The 24,257-nt window shown below is 38.7% G+C and overlaps 1 protein-coding gene across 11 annotated transcripts in view; it reads left to right on the top strand.

Annotated features, from left to right (window-relative positions):
* ZMYM2 (zinc finger MYM-type containing 2) overlaps positions 1-24,257 on the top strand; it is an 89,001-nt gene that overhangs the window by 49,822 nt on the left and 14,922 nt on the right. For all 11 annotated transcript variants that reach the window (XM_042838992.1, XM_042838991.1, XM_042838990.1 and 8 more), the window contains 7 exons: positions 1,282-1,398; positions 1,994-2,144; positions 14,661-14,833; positions 20,526-20,691; positions 21,563-21,597; positions 23,467-23,596; positions 23,766-23,881. In XM_042838992.1, the coding sequence (XP_042694926.1) occupies positions 1,282-1,398; positions 1,994-2,144; positions 14,661-14,833; positions 20,526-20,691; positions 21,563-21,597; positions 23,467-23,596; positions 23,766-23,881 (888 nt within the window). The remainder of the gene's footprint in view (positions 1-1,281; positions 1,399-1,993; positions 2,145-14,660; positions 14,834-20,525; positions 20,692-21,562; positions 21,598-23,466; positions 23,597-23,765; positions 23,882-24,257) is intronic.

Genomic DNA, 24,257 nt, shown 5'->3' with positions numbered 1-24,257 from the left:
AATCTGGCAATGCTGCGTATGTACATTAGACTGTGTTAAAGTTGCTGTGGAACAATGGACGATTGGGAAACAGATGATGTGTTTTCAGTGTCTGTAAAACTCTTAATACAGAAGTAGGACATCTGTTGTGTGATGCCAGGTAGCACTCAGCACTATTGGCCTCATTACATGAGAATGTGCGTCAACAACCACTCTTACTCGTCTTAGTGTAGACGAGGTTTTAGTAACATGGCAGTCTGAAGCATAGTATTCTGTTCACAGAAGTTTTTCATGGTTTCAGTGGTATGAAAAGGAGACGTAGTAACAAATGTGTGTACTGAGATGTTGTTTTTTAATAGATCTATCTTGTTGGGAATGGTATGGGAAGACTTGCAGAGAAGATGTGTATAAGAAATTTGTACTCTGGATTTTTCAGGTGTACATTATCACTAAAAACCTTGTCTTGAATGTTCCATGAGTAATATGCCAGTGGTTGGTTGATTTAGGGACGTACAAAAGATTGTCTAGGAAGTATACGCAGGACCTACTGGACGACTACTAGTGCTATAGAGTTCTCTACCTACTGATTGCTGCAGAAATGTGTGAAGTGAATTATCGAGTTACAAAATTAAATTCTTATTCCTACATATGAACATATTAAATTCATATTCCTACATTCCTACATTCCATACATATGAAATATATGACATTTCTCTCAATCTAAAACCCATAATTGTTTACGGCCTGGCTGTTTGACGGATTGTGTCTTCCAGCCACAGTCATTGAAGCCAGCTAGAAATATTAGCTAGTTCTCTCATATCTGAGTAGATACAGGTTTATCACTAAAGGCCTGTTACTTAAAAATTAATTTTTTAAAGTGATATTATTAGGGAATGTAGTGATTATCTGCTTTGGTCTGGTGTGGATTTGAAAATATTTTTGTAAGTCTTGGTCTGAAATTCTTTGACCAAAATAAGGCAAGCATTTTGTGATTAACAGATGATCAGTTTGGGAAGGATGGTTTTTTTTTGTTTGTTTTTTCTTAGATAACAGACAGTAGAAGCATAAGATGAAAGAAATATGACCTAAAATGCTAGGGTAGAGCAAGGATAAAGGCTCAAGTGTGGAAAATCTAAGACGATGAGAAAAAGGCAGAAGACTAACCTGCTGTGCTTTGCCTGGAAATGCTCCTGTGTTTGTAGATAAACTCCCAGATTTTGAAACAGTGTAGGCTTAATCAAATAGTGCATTTTGAAAGTAACTTCAATTGTAGTGATGTATATGTATGTTTTTGTTTTTCAGGCTCTCAGTGATCAGTCTTCAACAAATGGTCAGTTTGTGTCTCCTGGTGATATTCAGTTGAAATGCAATTATTGCAAGAGTTCTTTTTGTTCAAAGCCGGAAGTGCTAGAATGGGAGGTAAGGTTTTTCTCTGTCATTTTCAGAATGGTGAAATGTTTACAAAAGTTTAAATCTGTAACTGTGATATGGTTTTTCTAGATAGCTATTTTATAAAGCATGGAGAACTTAATAAGTTAAATTAATAAAAGAAATTAATAAAATTGGTAGTTCTGTAGAATGTAATTCAACTTTGATATGGATAACACGTTAGCTGTATTATTTGTTCATGTAACAAATGAAAACACATCTGTGGAATTTAAAGAAAAGTGTAATTTTTCACCTCAGCTGAAAATTTGTAATCTACTTTTATCTTTGGTTATTGTAGTGAATAGCTGTGTGAATAGACTGTTGTTACACTGCTCTGTAAACAGAAGTAACAGAAGAGAATATGCCAAGAGTGACTGCCATATTTTTCTGTTTAGCATTTTCATATAAATTGATGACTGCTTGTAGCACTTGAGTAAGCACTGCTCATTTTTAGCATTAGAAACCATGCCCTAATTGTATGCTTTCATGTTTATTTACACAGCATGTAAAAATTTGCAATTCTACTTAGCAGATCTCAAGATTTCATGTTAACCCTCTTTGCAATGCTTTGTAATTTTGTATTTAGAATAAAGTGTATCAGTTCTGCAGCAGAGCATGTTCTGATGATTATAAGAAACTGCACTGCATAGTTACATACTGTGAATACTGCCAAGAGGAGAAAACGCTGCATGAGACTGTGAATTTCTCTGGCATCAAAAGACCATTTTGTAGTGAAGGTATGTACGTGTTTAAGTTGGGGTTTTTTTTGGCTTGTATGTCTTCCTGAGGTATTAGTCATTGTAATCTTATTGCAATTGACTTACTGTACCAGTATTTAATGTTAAAGTGTAAGTTATCAACTCATTCTGTTGTACCTGAGGCTCAATCAGAAATTTTTATCATTGGTTTATATGTGCCTATTAATTCATCTGAGCTGATGAGTTTTGTGGTCACCTGTTGAGATTTTTCAAGATTTACAGCATGTTTTTTTTTTAAATGTATGCAGCAGAACCTATACCCACTCTACCTACACTGAGTAATACCAAGATTTCTGTTTGGGTAATATCTTTTGAATTTAATACAACAGTGGAAACTCTTTCTGCATTAACACTGGAATTATTCCTTAATTAACCTTTCTGTGACACCTGTTGATGTAGGTTGAGTAGTGTCACTGTAATTTTCCTGAATAATTATATGGGTTTTCTAAAAGAAAACAAACTGTACAAAGACAAAAACTATACAAATTGCATAGGTTTTTTTTAAAGTTGCATCAAAATATTGTCATAATAGAAACAGAAAATAGTCTTAACCTTTCCACTTTTGGCGAACTGTCCTTTGATAACTGGTATTTTAGGACTTTAACTACGTCTTGAGGATGTAGTAATTTTTTTTATTTTTTCAAGTAAGTGGGATGATAATGCTTTCACTATCATTTAATAAGCTTCCGATTTACTCATAGAAGAATCCTGTTAGCCTGGAGAGGAGTGGAGTCTGTGGCTGGAGGCATCTTCCTTCCTGTATTTGTTGTAGCTCTGGACTTTGGAATCTTTTGTTTCTGTTGAATGGAGTGTGATGGTGGCATAGATGTCTTCACCATCACTACATTCTTGTGTTCTGAGTTGCAAAGTGATAGCTGGAGAGGAAAAAGGACGAAAGGCCCAGTTTTACAGAATATTGCAACACTCAATAACACCTAGCTAGAAATTGTTTCTGTGAATAACAATTCAACAGAATATATTCAAATATGAGAGCAACTTTCTTTGAGCCTGTAGATTACAGAATACACTAACATAACTGTGGACTCATTAGACTTCCTAATTTCAAATCCCAGCGACTGTCACAATGAAGTTAGTAAGATTCATAATGCCAAACTGTACAACATTACTACTTCTATAGAGACAATTTTTTATGAGGAGGCTTAGAATGAGTAGGGATTTGTATTTCCTATTGGAAAATTCGGGGAAGGAATGACGCATCCTCTTCTGCATAAATACAGTTACTGGATGCAGGGAGTCCATTGTTGGAAGACTTAGTCTTGGTCCTGAATCTGCATATGGTGGACTACCATCTGAAGAGCACAGATGATCTTTGAGGGCAAATGCATCAAATGTTACCATTAAAACAGAGTTTATTGGCTTGGTGTGACTATCAGAATCACTGGATAACAGAGATAATGTAGTAAAAAGCACCACTACGTACACCCTGATTTCTGTAGGAAAACTGGTTATTTACCAGAGGGTTGTGGTCAGTGGCTGTATGTCCAAGTGGAGCCTGGTGACACGTGGCACCCCCAGGGGGACCGTTTGGGGTCCTATGCTCTTTAACATCTTTATCAATTACACAGATGACAGGATCTAATGCACCCTCAATAATTTGCAGACAGTGCCAAACTGAGAGGTGAGGTTGATGCAACAGAAAGAAGCCATCCAGATGAGACCTGGGTAGGCTTGAGAAATGGGCCCATGTGAATCTAATGAGATTTGACAAGGCCAAGTGCAGACTGTTGCACTTGGGTTGGAGGAATCCCAGGTATGTGTACAGACTCAGAGAAGAACTTACTGAGAGCAGCCATGTGGAGAAGAACTAGGTTATTCTGGTGGACAAAATGCTGAGCATGAGCAGTGTGCGCTTACAGCCCAGAAGGCCAACAGCATCCTGGGCTGCATCAAGAGGAATGGTCAGGAAGGGAGAGAGAGGAGATTGTCCCCATCTACTCTGCTCTCATGAGGCTCCATGTGGAGTACTGTGTCCAAACCTGGGACCCCTAGCACAAGAAAATTGTGGAGCTATTGAAACAGGTCCAGAGGAGGGCCACAAAGATGATCAGAGGGCTGGAGCACCTCCCCTACAAAGACAGGCTGAGGAAGCTGGGCTTGTTCAGGCTGGGGAAGAGAAGGCTGTGATGAGACCTCATTGTGACCTTCCAGTACTTAAAGGGAGCTCATAAACAGGAGATGAACCAACTTTTTACACAAGTAGGTAGTGATAGGACAAAGGGAGAATGACTTTAAACAAAAAATAGGAGATTTAGGTTAGATAATGGAGAGATTTTTCAGTGAGAGACCAGTGAGGTCATGAAAAAGGCTGCCCATGCTAGTTTTGTTATTGCAAACTGTTCAAGAAACTCCAGCAGCAAAGATGATTTCAGTGATGTCAACGGTTTACGGGCTGGTTTGGCCCGGTTCCGTGACGAGCGGGGCGGAGGGATCCGCAGATCCGCGCCTCTGGAAAAAAGGAAACAGGAGACCCCAAAATAATTAAAACAGGGGCACCGATCTGAGGAGAAACAAACTAATTTACTAAGTATATTATGCAAGATAACACACCATAATACAATATAATCAGAATTGAAGCTAATAAATCAAATATAATGAGAGAGTGAATGTCTGAAAGGTGGATAGGCCTCACCACAACGCTGAGGTGAGATGCGCAGTCCTGTTGAGCAGCAGGGAGATGGAAGCAGTGTCCACGACGAAGGGCAGGCGAGAAAGAGAAATCAGGTGGCCTTGCCAGGAGTTAAACCTCCTCTCCCTGACCGCAAAGTCCCCTGGGGAATGTAGTTCTTCTTCTCTTCAGGGCAGGTACCCAGGACTTGAGCATTAACAGTTAAAGTCCCAGTGCCCCACATGATGTTATGATGTGGAATACCGAAAGCCAAAAATCACAAAACCATGACAAGTGAGCATATAGTTATTCTTCATCAGAAGATGCTGTGTTATGATTTGAGAAGGAAATAACAAAGTCACAAAAGGTACTGCATTTCTGGAAGAAATCAAACTCTAACGGGAAAATTCTGGCCAATTTCAAACCTGTGTTTGTAGAGAAAAGCCTCTAAGTAAAATCAGAAGAAGCTAAACAGATGATGTTGAAATTCCTTTAAGAGTGATTATTCATCTTCAAGCAAACTCATGGGAAACCACAGATATCACTTGACTGCTCATGTGTACCTAGGAATACTGAAAGTGCCATCATTCTCTGCTTGTATTTTTTTCAGACCTGCGGTTTTTTTTACACATGCACGCATTTCTTTATTTCTACGCACTTAGAAAATGGGTAAACTCTGGTACCACATTCAACCCACAGTTTCCCCTTGGAAACTGTTCTTAAGAGCATAGGTACAGAACAGAACTGGCAGTTCTTGAAGCACATAATTCTGAGAGCACTGTAGCTCTCCATCCCACAACAGAAATTGAGCAGGGGAGGCAGGCAACCGATGTGGCTGTGCGAGGACCTGCAAGATTAAACTGAGAGAAAAGAGCAAAATGTACAAGAAGCAGAAGCAGTGTTGTGTAGCCTGGGAGGAATACAGGGCTGTTGTCCGCCTGTGTAGAGATAGGATTAGGAAAGCCAGGGCACAGACTGGAGCTGAACTTGGTAAGGAATGTGAAAGATAACAACAGGTTCTACAGGTACATAGGCAGGAGGAGACTGGCCAACAAGTCTGTTGCCCCTCTGAGAAAAGGTAATGGGGAGCTGGCTTCCTCAGACGTAGAAAAATCTGAGGTTCCCAATGAGTGCTTTGCCTCAGTCTTCACGGGTGGCCCGGCTTCCCGTGTCTGCCAGGACCATGAGCCTCTAGGTGAGAGTGTGGGGAGTGGTTTTGTCCCGCTGTAACAGTAAAACAAGTCTGAGTCCTCCTCATGAAATTGAACATGTGTAAGTCCATGGGCCGGATGATATCCGTCCTAGGGTTCTGAAAGAGATGGCTGATTGGTTGCCGAGCCATTCTCTATCACATTTGAAAAATCATGGCTGTCTGGAGAAGTCCCTGGTGACTGGAAAAAGGAAAACGTTACTCCCAGGGAACTACAGGCTGGTGAGGCTCGCCTCTGTGCCTGGGAAGATCATGGAGCAGATCCTCCTACAAGCTATGTTAAGGCACATAAGAGATAAAGAGGTAATTCGGGACAGCCAGTGTGGCTTTATTGAGGGCAGATCAGTCCTGACCAATCTGGTGGCCTTCTGTGATGGAGTGACAGATACGGTGGAGGGGGGAAGGGCGGTGGATGTCATCTACCCGGACTCTGCAAGGCCTTTGACATGGCCCCTCACCACATCCTTCTCTCTAAATTAGAGAGGTGTGGATTTGAAGGATGGACTGTTTGATGGATTAGGAATTGGCTGGCTGGATGCAGCCAAAGGGTTGTGATCAATGGTTCTGTGTCAGGGTGGAGGCCGGTCACAAATGGTGTCCCTCAGGGGTCGGTCCTGGGACCGGTGCTCTTCAACATCTTCATCAGTGACACAGACGATGGCATCGAGTGCATCCTCAGCAAGTTTATGGATGACACCAAGCTGAGCAGTGCAGTCGGTACATTGGGAGGAAGGGAAGCCACCCAGAGGGACCCGGACAGGCTGGAGAAGTGGGCCCATGTGAACTTAATGAGGTTCAACAAGGCCAAGTGCAGGGTGCTGCACTTGGGTCAGGGCAATCCCAGGTATTTGTACAAACTGGGACAAGATCTCCTGGAGAGCAGCTCTGTGGAGAAGAACTTGGGGGTCCTGGTGGACAAGGAGCTGGGCATGAGCCAGCAGTGTGCGCTTGCAGCCTGGAAGGCCGACTGTGTTCTGGCTGCGTTAAAAAAGGGGTGGCCAGCAGGAGAGGGAGGTGATTGTCCCCCTCTACTCAGCTTTGTGAGGCCCCAGCTGCAGCACTGCGTCCAGGACTGGGGCCCTCAGTACAGGAAGGGCATGGAGCTCTTAGAGTGTGTCCAGAGGAGGGCACTAAGATGATCAGAGGGCTGGAGCACCTCTCCTATGAAGAAAGGTTGAGGGAACTGGGCTTGTTTAGCTTGGAGAAGAGAGGGCTCTGGGGAGACCTCATTGTGGCCTTCCAGTACTTGAAGGGAGCTTATAAACAGGAGGGGGAACGGCTGTTTATGAGGGTGGACAGTGATAGGACAAGGGGGAATGGTTTAAAACTGAGATGGGAGGTTAAGGTTAGATATTAGGAGGAAGATTTCCACTCAAAGGGTGGTGATGCACTGGAACAGTTTGCCCAGAGAGGTTGTGGATGCCCCATCCCTGGAGGCATTCAAGGCCAGGCTGGATGTGGCTCTGGGCAGCCTGGGCTTTAGGCAGTGTTCACGACCCTGCACATAGCAGGGGGGTTGAAACGAGGTGGTCTTTAAGGTCCTTTTCAATCCAGACCGTTCTATATTTCTACGATTCTATGATGTCTCTGGGATCAGTGTTTTTCTGCAGCTTGATTCCAACTCTGTTTCGTAATTCATTTTTTGAGATGCTTGAAAATATGTGCAGTAACAGCTGAAACTTCCATCGCAATAAGGTATAATTAGAGCTAACCTATTATTCATGCTAAAGGTGGTTTTTAATCTTCTGTGGTGGACAGTATACTTTCTCTGGTTCTGTCCCAAGTTCATATGCTGTGTGGAAGATGAGCAACTTGAACTGACCTGTTGAAAGAGTTTAATCTGTCTTTTTGTCTAAAGGAATTAAACTTTCCCAGTGTTTTGCCATTAGGGAGGCATACCAAAATAGCATTATCTAAATTAAATGAGATATATGCTAAAACGGGATGTTCTAAGGTCTTTGTGAGTTTTTATGTGTGTATAGTCACATGATAGGCAATTGAAGACGGGATCCTTTCTACCGGTCTTAAAGAGGAAGTCAGTCTTTGGCAGTCCAGCGAAGGAAATATTTTATAATAAGCATCTCCCTCACTTTTTTCTTCAGAGACTTATTTGGCATATAATTCATGTTCTCCATAGATCTAAGTGCTGTGATTTAAAATAACACAGACATTTCAATAATGTATAGTATTAATTTTAGTAATGCTGATTCACATGCAGTAATCTGCTTCTTGGATAAGGGTCAGTAAGCTGTGGAGTAACTCAGTTATTCAGTGCTTCAAAGTTCTTTTCAAATGGGTAATATAGATAAAGCTCAACTAGAAAACCAACAACAGTATAATAAAGTTGATAGTATGCTTTATGTTTCTGGGAATTATGTGCATCTAAGTACAGGATTCTGCAAGATTTAATATTTCATCTAAATAGGATATAACCCTTTATGAAATACTGCAGAGCTGATAAGTGGAAAAAAAATGAGGAATTTGTGAGTTCTAATCTTAGTATGTCTAGAAAAGATACTTATTTAGTTACAGCATTGTGGATTTCAGCTTGGCATCTTTTCAGACATTTCTGCAGAGTAGTTCGTTAAATATGTTATTAAATGCTTAGTTGATTTTTACATTTATGTGCAAATGCTACAGATACTAAGAAGAGCCAAAACACTGATGCTTTAAACTACTTAGAAATGCTTGTATATGAAAAGTTCACAGCTAGTTAAGAAATTACCTGAAATTAGACATTAAGAAATTACAGCCAAAATTAAGTTTACAGCGTCAGCTATTTATTTCATACTGATGTATGAAATCATGCATAGAAAATCTTGAAGGTGGTAACAAAGGACGTGTTTTTTGACCACTTTTTGTTAGTTGCAACTTCCTAATTGCATGCTATTTTGCAAAGGGACCTCATAAAGTTATCAAAGGTTGGTAAGTAGTATACAATGTATTGACAGGAAAAAGTGATATTTTTTTTAGTATGTGTAAAATTTTATATCACATTTAACTACTTTGCATAATAATTTTCTTTGACAAGCTTTCAGGTTTGTGCTTCACAGAGCTGTTATCTCCTGCTCTGCAGCTCTGACAGTGACCTACCGTATTAAAATGTGGTATCTTTTCAGCTTTGACAGCTATGTTAGAGTTTGCTTTTGCTTTTGACTGCATCCTTTGGCAACGCGTGACGTATCTTTCTAGGAACTAACTCAAAGTATTGGCTTCCTTGTGGCTTTCTTTTGAGGATTTATTCACCGATGAATTGGAATATCATGTCAAAATGGAACAACTGAAGAACAGGATATCTTAAATGCTGTAGAATTTATGATTCTCAAAAATCTGTTAACACAGAAGGCATGTTACTAATGAGGGAAAACAGTGCTTGTCCACTGGTTGGTTAGTACAAAATGGAAGCCATCTTCAGAGGGATTTTGAGGTGCCTGCGTTTTCCTGAGAGAGTGCAATATGCTTTGACAGTTACAAACAAAATCTGTTGTGCAGTGTCCCTGACATCAAATTGAGCTGTGGCAGCTTTTGTGAACAAGCTGAGATTGGCACAGTGCAGTTGTTCAGGCCACGTTTTCTTATTTGTTAGTCTGGTATTATACTTTTGAGCTGCAGATGACTATTACAAATTCTGTTACTGTAAGAGACTCTTTCACTGATTAAAGGAGGAAAGGGGAAGTTAAGGTAGAAAGGAACGTATTAAAACCAGGAAAGTCCCTTATGAAATATTTAATAGGCTGTCTCACTGCAGAAGCATCAAGTGAAGGCTATTGTCTGTGCTGAGGGAAGCAGATCCATGCTTTCCAGACAAATGCATGCAGAAAAGCTGAAGAGTCGGTTTTTGTGGGATGCTGTGAGTGGAAGAATCTGGCTGTGTGGATGTTGTTTCCAACTAGAGCTTGGTTGTATATGTATCTTCTGGAATTACTTTACAGTTACGTATTATTGTGAATTACTGTGAATATTTCTGTACGTATTACTGTGAATTTTGATACTTCTCACAGTATTCCTACAGCTGAAAATGTTGAGTGCTAGAGATGCACTAAAGAGGAGGTTATGTTTATCTTCTGTCTATCTGTAGAAGAACGTTGATAGTGTTTGAATTTTGAGTACAGGTTATGCTGAATTTTTTAGTTCATGTAGGGCTAATTTCTAACATGGTAATAATATAAAAGTGAAACCTTATCTGTTGTTTACAAGGCTTCATTAGATTTGCTTTCTTCAGTATTATTTCCTCTGTTATGTCTTTGCAGAGGTTTCAAACAATTCTTTATACAATGACAACATTGGCTATTGCCAATATGGGATGATGGCAACTGAAAGTGCTGAAGTTACAAGCACAAGAGGAGGAAAGCTTATAAATATGCTTCTTGTTAACCTGAGAGAATAATAAATTTAGAAAGCTTTAAGAACAAGCAGGAACTGAGTAACTGAATTGGGGGTAGGAAGGAGGAGAAAGAAAAGAACTTAAGATCTGAAATATTGTCTAGGATGAGCCTTTAGAATATGTAGAAAGTGAGCTGTATTTGCATGGTAAAGTAATAAAAGGTTCTTCAACAGAAGACATGGAAGGAAGCAGGATTCACAACCTCCCTGTTACACAGACAGAATGGAGTCTATTTTAATGGTAATTCCAGCAAGACCAAGGCTGGATGCTTTGCATCTCTTTTCTAAAGGATAGCGATGTTATTGTGAAGTCGGAGACTAGGGGTGATAGAAACAAGAGTGTGGAAAAGCTATTGAACACAAATCAGTAAAGAGGAAGGGGGCAGAGGAAGGCAGCATAATGGATGGAACACAGCTTCAGAAACCTCGCTTCTGGTATTGCAGGCTTGTTGCTATTCATTACTAGATGAAGTGGTCATGGATAACAGTTGAAGTTCTTGGAGAGAACAGTGAGTCTGCTATGTCACTTGAAGGAAGAGAGAGGTAATCTAAATACAGCCTTTGCATGGTAAAAAAAAAAATATATATTTACTGTTAGGGTGGAACATTTACACTGTATAAAAAGATGTTATTCTTTGAGATAATAAGGGGCTGGTGGAGACTCTGGAAGTAATTCTATTTCACAGCTTCTTGATGTGTGCGTGTACTGAACTTGCAGTAATTCAAGTAGCTGCCACTGGCAAAATCGGTCCAGGTCCCTGGTAGCTTGCTTGTGTTAGTCTGCAGGCCGGCAAGTGAAGCATGTCTCTGCAGTGAATAACTGTAGGGCTGGATCTGAAAGATCTGAGGAACCTCTGTTGACATTTAGCTTGTCTGAGGTGAAGGCTTGGAAGAACTACTGTATCATCCTGCCAGTAAGCTGCGGTGTACATGCTCAGATGCTTAATTCTCCTTCCAGTTGGATGTGGAAAACTGAAGTCTAGAGTTTAAATAAAGGATGGATTTGGATCTGGATTTTGTTTGGCAGCCATGATTTTACGTTGATTTAGCAGGCACTAGCAACTTCTTGCATTTCTGGTTGAAATTTTGAGTTGGAGAGACATCATAAAAAGCTGTTTAAGTGATTTCTCATAGAGTATTGGTGTCAGGTTAGGTCCTATGTTAAAACCTTGATGAAGAATATAATCAATTACCTGTATAGCTGTAATCAAATGACCTGCACATAATTTTTCCTTAAAATGACTAATAGCTAATCTCTTAGAATCACTGACAGCTCTAGAGGCTTCCACCTCGTCACGTTTGCACTGGTGTACCTGGTGTTACAGCAGAAATCCTGAACGGTTTAGAATTTACATGCACCTTTTCATTCAGAATGATGAGGCTGGCAGCTGTATTAAGCAATGCTTATTCATGAACCTCAAGTTCCAAGGACAGGAATGTTGGCCAAACCTGTATGATTCTGGTGTTGATACTGGACATATCAGACAACTAGTATCTTTTGTTTTCTCATCTACAATGTTCTGTCAGTTAAGGCCCACTTCTTGGCCACATCTTCAAAGGTAGCGTGGGTGCTACTGCTCTGTTAATTTGGGATTTTGTTGTTCACTGTGAAGATTAAGTTGTTCGAATGAACTCAGCCTGTTTTGCCAAAAGAGAGCACTTTTTTCCATAATTCAAGGAAAATATTAACAATCGAATCAGAACCAAAACCTTAAGACAAAAAGTTACATTCTGGGTATGCACAGAATACCAAGGGCCTAATTAAAGTATATCCTATAAGAAAGAGCTTATATATTGCTATAAAAAGGCATTTTGTTTTCCCTTTGTCGGAATCAACGAGAGCTTGAAGCAACCAGAAGTTCCCTGATAAGTGGATGATGTTAAGTATTACAAGGATATTAAAATAAATAAATAAATAAAAAAAAAAATCACTGAATTTTCTGAAGAATTTTGCTTATGATGATGGAGAAAGACAAGCCTATGTTTCCATGGTAGAAATGTTCAGAGATGTAACGGTCTTCTATCAACATCTGAAGTTTTATGAAGATGGATTTTCTATCCTTCGTAGAGGCGTCCTTTGTCAAGAAGTACTGCAGTCAGTTGTTTAAAAATAAATGAAAGTTTTTCAGGGTTTTATTCTTGAGGACTGAATTTAGAACTTTTGTCCCTCTCTACTTAGTTTTCACTACTCATGATTTTTTATCGGTCATGAAGATGCTTGACTGCAGAATGGAAGATTTCTTTCCTGATTTTCTTTTTTCCTTTAGTGTAACAGCGGTGTCGTCTTCAGTTTTACTCTCCATAATTTAGCAGCCAAGAAAAATGTAAATTTTATCCATTTTGCGGGCTATGTAGTCAGCTAGTGTACCTGATTGGTGGTAGAGTACTTTTGCTAGCTTTAATCTTAAAAAGTGGATGCTACAACGAATGGCACTTGGAAGGCCCATCTGAAGAGAAGTGGTGCTGAGCTGTCTCTGTGACAAAAAAAAAGAAGGGGTAAGACTCTGATGCCTCATACAGTAATGAGAAGTACGACCAGAAGAGATACTAGCAAGAAATTTTCTGTTTTTTAACCAGTACTTTGAAGTCATTGCTTGCACATGCTGGTAACCTTCAGGATTACTTTTTCCTTCAGAGCAGTGTATTTAACTTTCAGATTAGTTACACTGGAAGGATGATTGCTTGTTTTGGCTCTTGACTTCTGCACTGCTTACTGTGTGTTAATTATATTCTTTGTTCTGTTGTTATGGGATCTGAGTTATAACTTTAAAAAATCAACTGAAAACACAGTTATTATGTACAGTGTATTCTGTAATTCTATTGCTTTGACATTGCTAGCAAATTTAATTTTTTAGCAGAATTTGTAGCGTTGCAAGTTAAAATTCCTCAGTAACCTTTTGCTTTGAAAAATGCTGTCTGCAGCAGTTTCCACCTGCATACACATTTTTAGTGATTTTAAAATTGGTATCTGATTCAATGAAATTCAGAACACCAAATTCTTCCCTAATAGACAACAGCACAAGGCAGATAATTGAAGTTACTGAATAGTATTTCAAACAGTATTTCCATATTCTGTATACCAGAGGAAGTACATGTTACTTATTGGATTTCCTTATTTAGCAGAAGTACGGAAGTCTGCATGTGGTAGACAGCATACCTCAGCAGAGCAGGTACATGGAAGACTTGAGTTCTGGTCTCAGTGGTACTCTGATGTTTGGGAGATCATAAAAACAGGGGAAGTACCTTAGATTAGTAATCTGTGTAGTTGTTATCTTGTCCCTCCAGTGTCTAATATAGACAGTTGCTTCATATTCTTGTAGTGTTCTCCTGTGCCAAAAAAAAAAAAAGCAGAATTCTAGAAATGCATGGACAATTGTGCATTAGCACAGTTATGGAGATTTAAGCATCAGCTTGAACAGACACTAGATTTGAGTTAGCTTAAGTACATTATGTTCTCAAACAGGCTATATAATAGCTGCGGTATTCATCTTTTAATGCATTTAGTACTTTAGAATGTCTTTTCCAATTTGTTTGAGAGAGGATCAGATTATTGAAGAGCATAGCTCTCATTATGATGACCTTGGAGTTACGACTTCATAGCAAATGCAGATAAGAAAAACCAACCCTAATGTGAGCACAAAAAGTAAGATGCGTTGAATACAGGTCTTACGCGAATTGAATTTGTAAACTTAGAGCTTAACAGTCTCAGAACTTGTAATAGTTTACTTTCTAGTTGCTTTTTTTTTTTTTTTTAGGAAACTCTTCAGTTCTTACATCATCATCTTGTGTTCTGAAAAATGAAGGAGTTGTCAAAGTGGTTTGTTGTGCTAACATGAATGAAAGTATTAATAGAAATAAGATACTTGAAGATAGGAATTGTTTTAGTGCATAGTGTTGCCTAGCTTACAATTTCTGCTTGTCATTGTCTGGATATGCAGCATTCTGAGAATATATAACTGAACAGTTTCATTCCAAGACAATGTTTCTTCAGGGGTCTGTCTGAAAAACAAATTATGTAATTTTTCTGACTGTTTATTCAGGAATTTGATAAGCATAGATTCAAGCATAGTGTTTTGTGAGAGATGCAGATATCACATGAAACCAGAGTTGTGCAGGAAAGATGTTCAGGTAAAAATGTCTCGAAATACAGTGTATTATGCAACCTGAATTTTTCTGAAGCCCCAATTGTTAGCTGTTGTTTTCAATATTTAACTCTTAATTGTGATATCTCTCTGTAAAAATTACTTTGTTCCTAATGTTTAAAATCTGTTTTCAGGCTGCAAGCTGCTATATAAACAAGACTTTGCAAGACGGTTAGGACTGAGATGTGTTACTTGTAATTACTGCTCACAGCTGTGCAAAAAGGGAGCAACTAAGGAACTTGATGGTGTAGTGAGAGATTTCTGCAGTGAAGAGTGCTGTAAAAAATTTCAGGACTGGTACTACAAGGCAAGTAACTCAGAATTTTTGAAAAGAGCTCCGAAGTTTAAAAATAAAAAAACCAAATATGCACATGTGAGGATATCTCAAGGCTTGTGCAGCAAGTATGGCTTACTTCAGCAAAGCATTTGCTACACAAAAAGCAGATGTATTAATTTCATCATTTGAGTTTTGTTAGAACTTAGAGCAGAGTTTCTACCATCTGATTTATTGATTCATTTGGCAAGGAAGTCTTGTACAGAAAAAAGGCTACTATGTACTTTACAGTCACAATTTTTCCCCCTCAAATGATACCATATTTTTCTTGTCAAAGTTACTTAAATGTGTATTCAGAATGTTGAAAACACTGTTAGTAGCAGCTGGATGATACCTTGAGTTGAGTGATGATAAACTAGGTTGGCGGTTCTTCATCTTCCTGTTTTTGCTTCCATTTTTGCCTTTTCCTTTCTCCCACAGTATGAACTGCAGGGCCTTTGATTTTTCATTATTTCACAGTGGAAATGATGGCAAGGGGAAAAGCAAGACCAAACGGATTTCTAATAAAAGTTTAAGTCAAATGTGATGGCACCTATTTCTAAATCTCTGGAAGTGTAATTACCTTGTGAAGCACAATCAGCAAAGAAATCACATTAAGTAGTGTTCTGTTTTATTTTTTGAAAGAAAGTGGGTGAGATTGGACTGGATTTAACTTGTGATTAGAAACGTGGATAAAATATTTGATCTCTGGTGTGAACATCCTGGAAACCTACACTGATAGTATCAAGCCAAGAACAATATTTGTGGATGCGATAGCAAAAAGAAACAAAATTCGTCACCTTACCAAGACTCTTGGCACAGCCTGAAAGGCAGTAAAAAGCTAGAAATGTTAGAGGGCTAGATTCTAGTCCTGTAATTCAAGATGATCTACCTACCATAACAGAACCGAGTCTGAAGACATATCTGATACTTTTGGTCTCGATGATCTCTAGAGGTCCCTTCCAACCCCTGCAATTCTGTGATTCTGGGTGAATGGCATGTTCCACAAGTGTTACCACCCAACATTGTAAAGTCTTCATTTTGAGTTACGTACATTGCATCCTTGTAGAAATTCATGAAAGAAAACGACTGAAGACCAGAATCTTCTCTCTCATGTGCAAAAACAGGGTGAAAACTTTGGCTGCAAAGTTCTTAGATGTACTAAAATGTCATTCCATGCAATAATACTTAATCAGTATGCCTTAAAACTGGAGGTTTGGGATAAAATTTGTCCCTGCGTAAAAAGTGCCTTTTAATAGAGAATCCAATAAAGCTGTTGTATGCTTTAGAGATCTCTTAGGGATTCAACAACTAATAGTCTGGGGGTTGAATGTACCCAACTAGCTTCATATGTTGTAAACTTATATGGAAGTTTGTACTGTGATTCAGATTTTTGAAAACACTTCAAATTATTCTTCAGATCTGTGGGATAAAGCAGTAATTTAATTGGCCCATAAAAGCATGCTTTAGAAATGCTGTTGGTACTTTGGTACAGGAAAATCAGACATGCCCTGGAAAGGTAATTTAAGCACAGTTAACTTTTGGAACTCTAGAGTATACTGAAGTGTTACATGTTCTTGTGCTTGCTAGTGGAACTGTTGGTCAATGTTTTTATTTTTATATTTTCAAATACTTCTTAGTCTTTGCCTAATTCAGTTCTGATTATAAGAGTTTGGAATTTACTACACAAAGAAGACCTGTAATAGGCTTTGGTATGTGTATTTTGCTAGAATTGTCCTTTTTTCCTTTACATTCTTGTGGGTAACTTTCACCTCTTTTATAACAGTCACTCCAGACGTGTTGATGTTCCAGTGCATGGTTAGTGAACATTCTTGCCTAGCCATAAATAAATAATGATTAAAATACAGGAAGACAGATGAGATATGAATCCCTCCCTCAGCTTATACTTCATTTGCTGTTCTGTCTGTTAACTTCTTAAAAGAATAGATATCTGTGTGTGAGCTTTGTCTCATTTATGCGATGTTTAGTGTTATTTTGGAGTTGCAATAAATGTGTATGTGAAGAGAAATAAGTAGTAACAGCCTAGTAATATTTTAACATCAGCACTGTGTTCATTAAACAAGTGTTTGTCTCCATCTTATTTGTCTACTTTTTTTTCCTGGACACATTTTTCTCACATAATTATCTGGAAAACATCTTAACATTTGAAAATATTTAATTAGTTATGCGAGAGCTTCCCCAAGCACCAAAGTTCTCATCACAGAAGGCGAGAAAAAGTTATCAGTGGTAGAAGCGCATCAGACTTACCTAGAAGTAATCTTCAAACTTAATATTGAGTGACTGAAATGTTGAAGAAGAGTTCAGCCATCACCATCCGGTGAATGACAGCTGAAATTTTCAGTTGGTGCCAAATTCTGAGGAAGTTTCTGTAGTATGGCATACAGTGCACTTCTAAGAATAGAATTAAAACTTCTGGTGTCCTGAGTTAGCTCCCATTGTTATTAGAGATTCTCTTGTCAACTCAAATTGCATTAGGATGATAATTTCTGTCATTCTTTCAGATGTCAGTATAAATATTTTAGCCTGTTTGATGATGATATTGGTCATTTGTTGTTTCTCATACTAGAGAACTGAAAGTATCTTGAAAAAGAACATTCTGTATGCAGAGAAGTGCAGAAGTCTGTTTCTTGTAATTTATGTTGTGAAGTTTTGCTGAAAGTACCACAGCTGAAATCCAAATGTAGATCATTCGGGTCTACAGTGGAATAGTGATTGGACTTGAACGTGTTTGGTAATAATTGCATATTCAGTAGAGGTCAGATGTCTATACCTGAGACTAATGTGAAAGTGGGGAGCCACAGTCTGAGGCACAAGCAAAATTAGTATAGCTAGTGAGCTGCAGATACCATAATTGGCAACCATTGTAAGATTTGAAATACTACAGCAGGTATTAATCTGAATGGTAAAGGCAACAAGGCAACCTTGTGGAATTTCTCCTGTCCAAATTAAGCTGTTGTATAGTTAGGCATCTCAATTCCAATGAGGTACACTTTTAGATCACTTGATCTGCTTTCTCTTATAGTCAGTCACTCTCTGGAAACTCCTCTTGCTTCTTGCTTAATGTAGATTGAACCAAAGTAGCTCAAAATAGACAGCTAAGATAATGTCAAATGAGTATCAGTCCATATCACTGGAGAACATTGGGAATGGGGCACTGAAGAATAAAAGAGCTCTACATGTAAGAAGTTAGATTTTGAACCAACTTTGGGGCAAACAGTTTTGATTTATACATTTTTAGATTGGTGCTGGTAATTTGAACTTGTTGAAGTCAGACCTGGGGAAAGAATTGGACCAAAAACCAGACATAAGTGGAGAAGGAGTTAAGTGTGGATAGAGCACAGAAAGAAGGACTTGAAAGCAGGCATTTTGGGAGTTTCAATTCACGTATAGTTGTCGGTGTTCTAAATGAAAAGAAATAGAAAGGGTGAGGAAGGAAGAAAGCAGAACATCCTGAATTCAGTTTTCCTTTCAGTAATTTCGTAGTCAAAGAAGTTGGCAGAGTAAGCAAGTAGTATAGGAAAATTCAGTGCATGGAGAAGTTCATAATATTGACTACAGAAATCATTATGTAAATATTTAGAATTATCATACTAAATGTAGAGATGAGAACTAAAATGTCCTCACTGAGGAATATTGGGCTTGCTAAGGAATGGTGATTTGCTGTGTTGAAGCTAAATACCATGGTTGCAGCCAAGGAGAGACAGTAATTGGCTTATTCAAAAACTTGAATGAAAGAGCAAAAAAAGGAGGGGAAGAAAACCATTAGTAGCTACAAGCTACAAGTAGATCCTGCATTTTACATTATTTAGCACCTTTTTTTCTTTGTAGGACAGAGAGAACAGAGAAGTGGTGCTTTGTGAGTGAAGCTGTGTGCAGCAGCTCAGGATAAGTGGACTTTTCCATATGTGGGTCAGCAGTCATTCTTAATGATCACTGTTTGATGGGCTTGAAATATTAAATTTAAAAAAAAAAAAAAAACAAAACAGAGAATTATATGATTTTATTTTTTTCCCACCAGTATTTCAGCTTTGTGGTGGCTTTGGAAAGTTGCATTTGCACTAAAGGTGCAAATTCATTTCCCTAATTGATAAACCTAGGATATTCTGGCAACACTTTACACTCTCCACTCACTTCCATGAGTGCAGTTTACTTGCTCTTTTGTCCTTCTGAGAACAACTTACGCTGCAAAGTTCTGCTGCTCAGCATCAGCAGAAAGTCAAAGTGACAAATGTAACAAAGTGAGGGAGGAATGGGGTGTTGTAGGTCTCTGACCCTGTACCAAGTAGGTGCATGAGCACTACTGCTGGTGCCTGCACCACAGAAAGGGAAAAGTGCCATCTCCCCTTCCAGAGGCGCCTTTCATTGCTTTATTTGTTTGAATTGCTGCCAGACAGATTAAAACATACGTATTTCCTTCAAATAAACATGTTAAAAAGTGTATTATATATATATAATATACTTGAATCTTCTTATACTGTTAGAAACAAGTTTCTCATTTTTCATTTTAAATATTTGAAAATGACAATTGAGACCTGAATTTCCTGCACTGCCAGAAAATGGGGCAGAACTGGTCAAGTACAGAGAAGGAATTCAGATTTAATTAGTTTTTAAATGTGAAGCTCTTGGCCTGTTGATACTCATTTGGAGTTGAGAGAACTACGGTTAGACCACTTTTTTAGCCATCAGAGCCATATGCCTAACTCCAGTGTTGTCTATGGTTTTACATACTAATGTTTTGTGTTGCATACAATCATAATTTCCCTCCTCCTCTCCTGGCTATACAATTAGATTGAATTATTTTGGATTCCTAAGCATCCATAAAGCATTTATTTTTTTTCCACTTAGTTTTAAAGACCACTTTGGGATGGAGATTGAAAGCAAATATGAAGGGGAGGAATAATTGCAAACAAACCTTTCTTGTTGAAGATCTGACAATGGGGCTAGTGCTGTCCAGATAGATTATATCATGACTGATTAAATCAGTGGAACCAATTAAATAGAAGAACGTCTTTATTAGTGATACCTCATGAAGTCATCCTCCAGGCTGGTGCAGCATGCATTTCTTCAATATTTAGTTAGGAATGCAGACGAACACAGTTTCAGAAAAGTAGTATTTCCTAACATCCAGCCTGAATCTCCCCTGGAGCAATTTGAGGCCATTCCCTCTAGTCTTATTTAGTCCTAGTCCTCTAGTCCTATCCTATGTTTAAGTCATAAACAGAACAACAAAAAAATGCCACAAAACTCTGGGGGGGTAAGGGACAGACAGCATGTGTCATGGGATCAAGCAAGTTGTCAGGGATCTCAGTTTGCAGAATGTTTCAGTGGAATTAATGAAAGCAAGCATGTACAATTTTTACTTTTCTTCTGAATGTATAGAAATGAACGGTTTTTAAGGAGTTAATGTGTAAGTGGAACCAGCATACTCACTCTAGGCATTAAGCCCCAGGGAACAGTTGAAAGTGAAGTGACGAGTGTGTTGGTCTACACAGGCTGGAGGGTCGTGTAAATATTGTGGGCCTACACAAGTGAGAGTTAACTGTGTAGCAGTAACAGTGCTTTAGTACTTCTAAAAACATCAGCTTTCAAAAAGTAAATGTGATTTTTTTACAAGTCTTTTTTTCAAATGTCCAAATCTTTTTTTTTTTTTTTTGTTTGCATTAAGGCTGCACGGTGTGACTGTTGTAAGTCACAAGGAACTCTCAGAGAGAAAGTGCAGTGGCGTGGAGAAATGAAACACTTTTGTGATCAGCACTGTTTGCTCCGTTTCTACTGTCAGCAAAATGAACCAAATCTGGCAACCCAAAAAGGACCGGAGAACTTACAATATGGTAAGTGCTGCCTTGTGGCTGCTCAATGGAAACAAAATACTTTGGTGTTTTAAACCAAAGATTGAAAAGTTATTTATTCGATGTAACAAACTTGCTTGCATTAGAGACCGCCTTTTTTATGTGATCATAAGGCATAACTTACTGATCTGCTCTGTATTTCTTAACCTTTATTTTGTTGCTCTTTTGAGAGTTGAGATGTTGTCTGCAATCAAACTCTTTTATAATGACTTTTTATAAAAAGCAAACCTCTTTAGGTTATGCATCATTCTGGTCATGGGAATGCCAAGTGTTTTCCACTCTTATTGTGTTCCAGTTTGTTATTAGTTGCTCTGTGGGAACATTTCTCTTTAAAGCATATTTTGGTCACGGATAGTAGATATACACACCTGGAATTAAAAGGAAATAAATGCAATTATAAACAAAACAAAATGAAAGTGTCCAGGCATGGGCGATGTGTTGCTTTTTTGTTTTGTTGGCAATAGGTGCCTTTAGTTTTCTGGTGGGAGCAGAACGTGTGTTTATATGGAATCTAAATAGCATGTCAGCATGCAAGTAAATCAACTTCTCATTTGGTTATCACGGCTTATTTGTATGGCTGTTTTCATATTTGATTATTTTAGAATTTGCTTTCTGAATCAAGTTTTGCTAGCAGCTGACTGTAGCATTGATTAGACTTTTGGCTTTGTGTAAGGATAAGTGCTGGAGTGGTGAGAAGTATGCCTGAGTGCGAAGTGTTAAGCTCAGTCCTCACCTGCCATACAGTGCTGAGCAGCACTGTTCAATTAATGGTACTCCAGTGATACATGTTGGTATTTGTTCTCATACTGAAAGAGGGAGAAGAAATCTAAAAAATGTTTTCTTGCGTTTTTAGATCAGGGCTGTCAAACTCCCCGAACAAAAATAACAGTAAGTACATCTATGTTATATGTGTATTTAAGCTAATTAGATGCATTTGAAATGGAGGCACTGATGGCTTCAAGTGATGCTATTGAAAATGCCACAAATTAGTATCTTAAAATGATACTGATAACTGGGCTTTGTTAGTCTTTGTTACATTGATAGCTGAAATTAACTTTTTAAATGTTCATATGTTCTTTTCAACATCTTTTGGAGAAAGGAATCAGTAGCCATGTATTTTGTCTGTCCGCACGAACACATTGCTTAGAAGCTAGTTCACAAACCGTGTGTGTACCTCCTTTCTTTAGACTGAGATATGCTTATTGAGTGTAGAAAGGGAAGAGAATTTCCTTGGCCAGTTGGAATATAAAGGTTGTGATGCAGCTTTGAAAGGATGAAAACAAAGCTTCAGTTCTTAAACTATAGTTCTAGAGAGCAGAATGGTTAGGTACAGGTGCACAGGGTCAGATTGGTGGCAGAGAGGGGAAGTGTGAGCTCCTTGCAGGAGGAGGGCTAAGTGGAGCAGCAGCCTTCCTTTGGAGTCCATCAGTTTTTGTCAGCTTGTCATAAATACAGAATTATAGAATGGTTTCAGTTGGAAGGGACCTTTAAGATCATCTGGTTCCAACCCCTGCTACAGGCAGGGACACCTCCCTGTAGACCAGGTTGCTCACAGCCCCATCCAGCCTGGCCTTGAATGCCTCCAGGGAGGGGAATTCACAATCTCACTGGGCAACCTGTTCCAGTGCATCACCACACCTTACAGTAAAGAATTTCTTCCTAATCTCATTATTAGTAATAATTTTGAACGTTAAGCTTAGTGTATTTTGTTAAAACTTGGCTTTGTTTTCTCACGCAGAAGATCTCAATAGCTGCTACTTCTCAGTGGAAAAATTTCTCACCTGAAAACAGGCTGTAAGCTAAATCTTAGACTTAAGTGAAAGTATTTTGGTGGCATTTTATAATGTTAACGAAAAACACAAAATAAGATTGCTTGGGTAACTGGAGACATATTTAATAGCATGTTAAACCATCATGTTAAAAAAGTATTTCAGATTTAATACCTTCCAATGAAATTAATATCTTTAAAAAAAATGATGGACCATCAGATAAAAACTATTTGTGATTCAGTGATTTGTTCACAGTTAAGAAGGTCTGCTGCCTGCCATTCCTGTGACTTCACGTTCTTTCCGTGTGAGAACATGTGAGGCTAGTCTTAATGTGTATGATCAAATGAAAGTGGCAGGCTTGGTACTGGTGGTCAAAAAATGTATTTGGAGCAACATATTTTTGCCTGTTGACTGTAAGAACACCATTTGAGCGTTATGTGCTGTTTCCAAATATGTTGATGCTGTTGTGGAGGCAGCAGGGGGAGCTCACCGTTCGTCCATTGGGTAGTAAAGAGTGTAGCAATGTTTTATTTAGAAATACTGGGGTTTTTTGGTAGGTGATTTTGGATTGTGGCCTTCCTAAGGAAATCAGACCTTGAGCCAAAAGTTTGTTTTGCTATTTATAGTGAATCATTTTTGCAGCTAAAGTTATTATTAACTTATAAAATAGTTTAAGTTGTACTTTCATGTAGACAAGGAATTAAAAAAAAGAGTGGCAGAGGTTGTGAATTGGAATGCTGGGAATTGAAATGCTAGTCTAGACTAAGCAAAACACGACCGTATGACACTGCTGGTAGTGGCAGCTCATTGCTAGAATGCAGAATAGCTTGCAATTAAAGAAAGAAACATAGTGCTGCTGACTGCTGTGAGCTTTCTCTTTAGTATCTTGTGCATGGAGAGTGTCAACTGATACATTAAATTAAAATACTTTCGTGTTGAAATCAGCGTAGTGCAACAACGACGTGTTCTCTTATTTGCTCGTCCGCAGGGGTCAGCACCACCGCCTTCCCCAACCCCTAACAGGGAGATGAAGAACAAGGCTGTTCTGTGCAAGCCTTTGACAATGACGAAAGCCACATTTTGTAAACCTCATATGCAGACAAAATCCTGTCAGACAGGTGAGTCCTGAATTGTGCTCGAACCACCAATTTCATCATTGCAGGCATCTTTCTAACTGTTATTTTATTGAAAGATATTGCAAATACGTGATTTTTTTCACCTAACCTGCAGGTGTAAAATACACCTAAGTTTTTGTAGTATTTACCTTTTTCTTTTTTCTTTTAATAGAAGATGATTGGAAAAAAGAGTATGTCCCAGTGCCTATTCCTGTACCCATCTACGTCCCGGTGCCTATGAACATGTATAGCCAAACTGTTCCTGTTCCTACTTCCATTCCTGTTCCTGTAAGTGAGACTTCAGCCCTGTGTTTATGCTGGTGACCATTCACATGCATGCAGGGGACTGTTTTGTATTGCTGACTGTTCTCGTTCTCCATCTGAACGACTGCAAGGATACCACTGCACTGCTTATTGAATTAGAATCTGAAATCTGCCAGTGGCACATAATTTCCTGATTGCTCTTTAGGATCTATCCTCTACCTTCTTTGAGTGTAAAAATCTCCTGCTGCTGAACTTGTTTGGGAAAATTCTGGGTGATGCTTTTGTTTTCTGTATAAGCATTAAACAAGAAGGTTCGTTCTTGTTTGTAATGGATAAACTGTGTTAGAGGGGGTTGGCAGAGCAGGATAAAGGAAGAAAAATAGGAAAAGAATCTTGCGCT

Source organism: Centrocercus urophasianus, unplaced genomic scaffold (assembly GCF_019232065.1).
Source record: "Centrocercus urophasianus isolate 14NV4802_14NV808 unplaced genomic scaffold, USGS_Curo_1.0 seq_9, whole genome shotgun sequence".
Taxonomy (NCBI): domain Eukaryota; kingdom Metazoa; phylum Chordata; class Aves; order Galliformes; family Phasianidae; genus Centrocercus; species Centrocercus urophasianus.
Note: the sequence above shows the minus strand (reverse complement) of the source record. Positions and strands in the feature narration are given on the sequence as shown.